Source organism: Macadamia integrifolia, unplaced genomic scaffold (genome assembly GCF_013358625.1).
Source record: "Macadamia integrifolia cultivar HAES 741 unplaced genomic scaffold, SCU_Mint_v3 scaffold_198A, whole genome shotgun sequence".
Taxonomy (NCBI): domain Eukaryota; kingdom Viridiplantae; phylum Streptophyta; class Magnoliopsida; order Proteales; family Proteaceae; genus Macadamia; species Macadamia integrifolia.
Window position 1 is genome coordinate 94,892 of NW_024870639.1, and position 7,480 is coordinate 102,371.

The 7,480-nt window shown below is 37.0% G+C and overlaps 1 protein-coding gene across 1 annotated transcript; it reads right to left on the reverse strand.

Annotated features, from left to right (window-relative positions):
- Nucleotides 1–6,658: 6,658 nt before the first annotated feature.
- Nucleotides 6,659–7,035, reverse strand: LOC122071253. The gene has a single exon (XM_042635575.1). It carries the CDS (start codon nucleotides 6,953–6,955, stop codon nucleotides 6,683–6,685), a length of 273 nt encoding a protein of 90 aa, XP_042491509.1. The 5' UTR covers nucleotides 6,956–7,035; the 3' UTR covers nucleotides 6,659–6,682.
- Between the last annotated feature and the right edge of the window lie 445 nt (nucleotides 7,036–7,480).

Consider the following 7,480-nt stretch of genomic DNA (forward strand, 5'->3'; position numbering starts at 1 on the left):
ACAATGAAATGAGAAAAAAAAGCTACAGCAAATCAATAACACAACAATTGACTTAGAGCCACCATAAAAATAACTTGTGTATGACAAGTCTTAATAGATTCGAATCACCATCTCATGAGTGTAATCAATGTGCTCTTCCATTTGAACTAAAGACTCTTCTACATACACAAATAGAGAAGGAACTGCAAAATCCCACTACAAAATCAATGAGGTTTTTTGAGCTTTCAAGGGAGAATAGTAAAATCTATCTATTCCCTCCCAATAATAACGAGACATTGACTCATGTCGGGAGAAGAGTGGAGGAGTGAATCATTAAACAATAAAATTGATTAAAAAGGTCACATATCTTTAACAATCAGAATCAACAAAACAGGTAAAAGCCTAGAGCAAGAAGCCCATAAAAGTATTAAAGCTAAACATTGAGACATCTAGAAAAAAATATTGGATATTGAAAGAAATTATCCATGATTACCAGATGCAGAGGAGCAATCGACAAAGAGAGAATGATTCGAGAGAATTTTGACCAAAGAAGAATGATCTGAATTGGGAGGGGGTTTTCTATTCCAGCGTTTGGAATCCATCGAAGCTCAAGCTTTCTCCTTTAACGCAAGAATGATGGTCCTCCTCCGAGCAGAAACCCTAAGGTTGTATCTGGTAGCCAAGAGAAAAGAATAAAAGAAAAAGAAAGAAAAAAGTATAGAAATTGTGCTATTTTCTTGGTTTGAAATATTCTCATTGTGTTTGATATATTCACAACCAAGAGAAGATTCTTTTTTTGAATTTTAAAATTTACCTTGAGAATTGTAAAGTTTTCTTCTCTTGTGAAAAACAAGAATCTTACCTAAAACACCAAAAAACACAAGAAAATAGAAAACCTTTTCTTTTCTTTTATCCTATTAGTAGCCAAATAGACATAAATTTTTGTTTTCTTTCCATTTCTATTCTATTCTTTTCTTCTCTATTCTAGATTCTTTTTACTTTTTATTTTTAACTCCAAATCGTTTCATATTTAAGTAGTTTATACATCATTGTTGGGTAATTATTACAAACATTTCCTTTCTATGTTTGAAAATTCTTTTCTCCTCCCTTTAATTTCCCTTGCATCCAAACTGAACCCAAACTAACAGTAACAGTACACTCTTCGAAAAAAAAAACCTCTTCCCACTCTATCTTGTATTATCGTTCTCCACGTCACGATGCCAAGGTTATTAAACCTTGATCCAGCCCATGATTCTAAGCCCACTATAAACTTCGGGCGAAGCCCACAACATATACCGAGCCTTCTCTCTCTCTCACAGTATAGAAACAGAGAGCCAAGTCCAAACTCCTACCTGAGTGTGTTGTCTCCCACTTTTTCTAAGCAAAGAAAACCCAAAATGCCATTAAGAATCATAAACGTCCTCATCCTCACCGCCATCAATTTCGAGTTCAGATGTGTTGATGATCTCAAGTATTGCATCCCTGGGACCTCCACCATCGTCACCGCCACCAATTTCTGTCCTTCTAACTATGGCCTTACCCTACAACCGCTGCCGGCGGCCGCTGCAAATTCCAAATCGCCATTTTGTCCTCCCCATTGAGAAGATTTGAGAAGATATCCATTTGGAAGACATCCAACATACCCGTTCTGTATCGCAGGTAAGGCACCTCTGTACTCTGGTAGCGATCTTTTGCCTGAAACGTTATTAACTTTACTCTTTACTTTTGCTTTCTGTGTTTCTTCGTCTTCTTCAGTTCGTCTCGATCTATACAAATATACAATTCTCTCTCTCTCTCTCTCTCTCTCTGGGCCATCCATGATGATGAGAAGAAGTAGCAAATCAAAGTAAATGTCTCTGAGAAAGCTTTTTCTCCCTCGGAAGGTCTCTGGAGTTCCCCTCAGGATCTCAAACCCTAAAAGCAAAGGAATGGAATCGGATGAGCTACAACAACGCAGACACAGAGACGACGATGGTGAGGCTTGTTAGAACTCCCTATGGGTTTGAGTTTGAAACCCTATTGAGGAAACCACACAGGAAAAACAAGAACACGAATCTAATAAAATTATGGAGGATCGATTTGTACCTTTCACCTAGTATGCTGAAGATGATTGATGTTGGTCACTCCCACTTTCGCTCTCTTGGCTTGGCTATGGATCTTCTACAGCCCCTTAAACCTCCTTGATTCTCTCACTTTAGTGGTAAAGTGGGGAAGAGTGAATAATGGCTGTAGGGACCCAAAACCTAGTATTTATAATACTGTCCTGCACTCAAAACCCTAAACCACAATGGGTTGAGCCAGCATATCCCTAAGCTTGAGAGTGGACCGAACCGGTTCATGCAATTTGACTCTCACCCATTTAATCAACCCGAATAATTAATTTAGCCCATAAATCCAACAATCTCCCACTTGGGCTACATTAATTATAAGGATGTCTTTTAAATTGGTGTGGCCATAGAATCTTATTACATTAACCACTCTTACTGTGATTCAGTTGAAAAACCACTCACATCGAATAACAGCAGAAGATACACCTCAATATACGGCATACAACTTTATGTTATTACAAACATAAGTAAGTTTCTTAACACGAATCTATGTGGGATACCATCACAGAAATATTGACATATCCTCAAATTACACTGTTGTCATTCCATGTAGGTCCTTAACTGTGATTTTAACCTTCACTGTGGCAAATCGCCTTTGATCTGTGGTTAATATCTAACTGTGGCCTTCCGCCTATAAACTGTGGCAAATATTGCCTATGAACTGTGACAAATACTGTCTTAAAATGTGGCAAACATTACCTTTTGAACTGTGGTAAAATATTACCTATAACCAAGACAATTACTGCCTATAAAAACATTCTTAAATAAAATCATAAACCAAATATTTCAATAAATAACTGTGCATAATGTAAATGCTAAAACTTAACCATAATTCATCAAACTGTGCCCCAAAACATACGGGCTAAGGTTCAAAACATAAACAAATACTAAACAAAATCAAAGCTCCCACTAATCAAGCATTTCAAATAACTGTATGTAAAGAAATCCTAACTACTTGATGGGACCAAATTTTACTTGCTCTCAATTACTGGTGATCATTCTACCTCACCCTTTCTTGGTATCATCCTGCTTATCAACCCCAGAATTCTTCCTCTTCTCTAACCATTTCTTGAAAATAAAACAGTCCTTCTTCACATGTCCTTTCTTATGGCACCAGAAACACTCTACGTTGTTGGTATTCTCTTCATCCTGAGCCTTTTGAGATGTGTCAAGTTCTTGAGAGCTATTATTCCTGTCATATGGCTTGGCGCTTCCTCTGTTGGAAAAATTTTTGTTCCTTCTGCTTGGTCCACCAGAAGATCCCTTGTGGAAAGTTGCATGTGCACTCTCAAACCTAGTTTGTTTCAATTTTTCTTCCTCTTGAGTGCAAATGGAAATTAGCTCATTTAGGTTCCAATCGTCCTTCAGTGCAATGTAGGTAGATTGGATAACCTTATACTGACTAGGGAGGGTATTCAGTGCAATATGTACAATATATTCTTCATCGATCTGTATTCCAAGATCCTTAAGTTTACCAGCATCAGTAGCTACACCCAAAATGTATTCTCTAACACTCCCACATCCATCATACCTTGTATTCATTAGCCTGGTCATCAATGTGGTTTTCTCAGCTTTCTTGTTGTGTTGAAATCTACCTTTAATAGCATCCAGGAATTCTTTTGCAGTGTCTTTGATCTCTATGTTCCCACGTCTAATTTCAGGAATTGCCTTTTTTAAAACCAGTATGCACTTTCTGTTTGCTTCAGTCCATTTCTTAAACTTGGTCCTTTCAACACTTCTGCTCGAGTCTGTGAGAGGCTCAGGTTTAGGCTCCCTAAGTGCCAAGTCTAAGTCAAGAAGACCTAAATGCAATTCTAATTCTTCCACCCACTTTTGATAGTTGTTACCAGTGAGCATTAGGATGGAAGACACATAACTTGAGGGAATGGCCATCTTACTACAGCAGTAACAAGAACACAATACATGCCAAATATCAAAATATAAATCATAATATAAAAGCATGTAATACTATCAATATATTTTAAATAAGAGTTACAACTAAAAATGTATCCCTATCCTTTGGGACAGGAATTAGTTGATGCTCTTATATTCTTCTTTTAACTGTGAAAACAACACTAACTTCGGAATTCAATCACCTTTGGGCAAAAGAACTCCAAATTTAATGTCCCTTTCTGAAATGTGGATAATTATCCTCAAACCTTGATGACATAACCTTTGGGAAAGTATCATCTTTACTGTTGGGGAAGATACAATCGAATTGAATGTACCACTTTGGTAGGTTTCACTCAGTTCTATCATATCTTTCCCATTGGAGATATATATCTTTATGTTCAAAACATACATATAAATATGTCACTAGGACAACAATAACTATACAAGAGTTACAACCGCAACTACATTCCTATCCTTTGGGCTAAGAATGCACTGGTCCTCTTGTAAATTCATATTTACTGTGAAAAGAACAATAACTTTTGAAATCCCCTCACCTTTGGGCTTAGGAACCTCTAGGTTACTGTCATTTTCTTAACTTTGGTGACATCACCTTTGGGCAAATGTCACCTACATTGCTACCATGTGGAAAATCATGAAATAATAAGATGTACCACTTTGGTGGATTCCACCTCATCATTTCATGGTTTCCTAAAGCAAAATTACTTTGCAACTAAGAATGAGCGGAAGCTTACACCCTTTTCCAGATTAACATATTTCAATTTAAAAACCTTTCCCAATTTTATGGTAACCAATAACATATACATTTTTCAAAGCATTGATTTATACTCTCTTGTTTCAATGATTAAAAATAAATACAACATACAATTTTAAATAAACATATCATTAAAAATTAGATCATTAAATGTATTTTGATTTGATTTAAAACTCCTACCCAACTTAACTCATTTAAGCAAGACATGGGCTTTAGGTCTAGTGTCAAACAATCATGGGTTCAGCCCATTATTTAATTTACATGGGCTTTAAACTTAATATCAAACAATCATGGGTTCAACCCATTATTTAACATCTTAAAATCAAGTTTGGTAGTAGAAGTTTGACTCCGACTCCAACAAATCCCTGTGGGAGCCGATAACCTTTCTTTCACCCTTTTTATTTTTTTTATTTTTTTTAAGGATCAAACAGTGGACCTTTAACCCATTAGACTTAAAACAGTAAAACAAAACTTTTATTGAATAACTAAACATCCATGGGCTGAGCCCATTATTTATTTTAAAGAGTGGGCCATTTCTTTTGTTTTCTAAAACTTTAAAGGACAGCCCATTACGTTTTAAGAAGTGGCCCATTTCCATTTTATAAGAAAATAATAACTTAAAAGTGTGATAGACCGAAGTTTGGGTCTATCATCACCCACAAAAACAAAAAACCTATAACTAAACCCTCTTCCTCTACCGAGAGAGAGCAATGACATCCGAATCAGTTTTTTTTTTCTCTCTCCTCCGGCAGCCGGTTTCCGGCGGCGCGTGCCGGCGCGTCCGGAGGTTTCCGGTGACTTGCGGCATACCGCCGTGACCGTCTTCTCGTGATCTACAACTTTCGTGAAGAAAGTTTTCCCATACAGAATTTTTAAATGATGGTAAAATTACGATTTTTATGATTTTCATGATTTTTAATCAAATCAGGTTTTAAGTAATAATCAAAATCTTCATGTACAAGAAAAATTCAATTGATTCTTGTCCCATGTGGTCTGCTCTGATACCACTTGTTAGAACTCCCTATGGGTTTGAGTTTGAAACCCTATTGAGGAAACCACACAGGAAAAACAAGAACACGAATCTAATAAAATTATGGAGGATCGATTTGTACCTTTCACCTAGTATGCTGAAGATGATTGATGTTGGTTACTCCCACTTTCGCTCTCTTGGCTTGGCTATGGATCTTCTACAGCCCCTTAAACCTCCTTGATTCTCTCACTTTAGTGGTAAAGTGGGGAAGAGTGAATAATAGCTGTAGGGACCCAAAAGCTAGTATTTATAATACTGTCCTGCACTCAAAACCCTAAACCACAATGGGTTGAGCCAGCATATCCCTAAGCTTGAGAGTGGACCGAACCGGTTCATGCAATTTGACTCTCACCCATTTAATCAACCCGAATAATTAATTTAGCCCATAAATCCAACACATCCACCCAAATCCACTAACTAGATTAGTAAAGGAGCTTTGGATAATGACATACAAAGAGAATCTCTCAATGTCTCACACATGGCAAAAGAGGAATTTGAGAAAATAAGGCAACTTCTTCGACATGCTATTCCTTAGTTCAACATATGCAATGTGGAAACCAAATTTTGAAAAGAAATCAGAATATCAAAAGAAAAGTACGCCAACAGACTAGTTTCTCGGCACCTCAACTTCTGATGTCAATATCGCACAAAATTCCGGAAGATCTTATCGAATCAAATGTTTTCTTGCAAATATTTCCTTTGTGACAGAGACCTAATGATTGATGCCCATCTTTTAACGAGATGTTCTTCAAGATACAAATGAAAACAACAAATCTCTATAACCTTTGTAATCTTTCATCCATTAATGAATTCAAAGTTCAATTTCTGAATAAAGAAGAGAAAAAAAATCAATAAACAAGCAATCAAGCGCATACCTCGACCGATTGATGAGCTAGGGATTTAATGGCCGCCATGCTCTTTGGCGTGCTGCTGGTGTTCGAGGTGACGACGCTCTTCGGGGAGAGCGACAAGGTAGGAGAAGATCATGCCACCGAAGCAGACATGGTAGAGCGGATCGATCGAGTCAGTCATGATGTATTTGCGGTGATAGTTATCCAAGCCTCTATTGATCGCTTGCTTCACGTAATCGTTGGTGAACATTGGCTTCAGATGATTAGGTAGATCCTTCACTTTGAGTCCTCTGATCTCGTTGTAGAAGTTCCTCAACGCCATTGGAGCTACGCAGGAACAGACGAACAGAGCTCCCTATACTTTCTTCTCTCGCGGTCGCACTAGTAATTTATATCTTTCGGATTTAACTAAGCTAAAAAGGCACAACTAAAAAAAAATTTCTGATTTTTTTTTTTTTGAGAAATCATCTTATACCACCTAAACTTGAAAATAACTTGGAGTAACACCTTAAAATAAAAATAATGTCCAAATAAACCACTTATTTTCACAAAATTATATATAAAAACTCATTCCGTTAGGTTTAAGACGTTATGTGATGATGTCATAAGTCATTTTTTCGTTAAATGACCAATCTACCCTTATGGGTATATTAAATTACTATAATGACCTTCGCCCCCAATTAGTAAAGTTGTGGCTATCTCGCTGGAGCTATAGCCAATATAGGTAAGGGTTTTGTTGAAGGTGTCAAGGCATTTGAAGAGGGAGACAGCTTGAAACTCTAGACCAATCGCATCCTCAACGCCTTCAGTCACTCTAGCCTTCAATTCGATAATCGAGCTGGTGTTA

What these genes read in the sequence shown, in the direction of transcription:
- LOC122071253 (XM_042635575.1), bottom strand. Translation starts at nt 6,955, where the DNA reads ATGGCGTTGAGGAACTTCTACAACGAGATCAGAGGACTCAAAGTGAAG.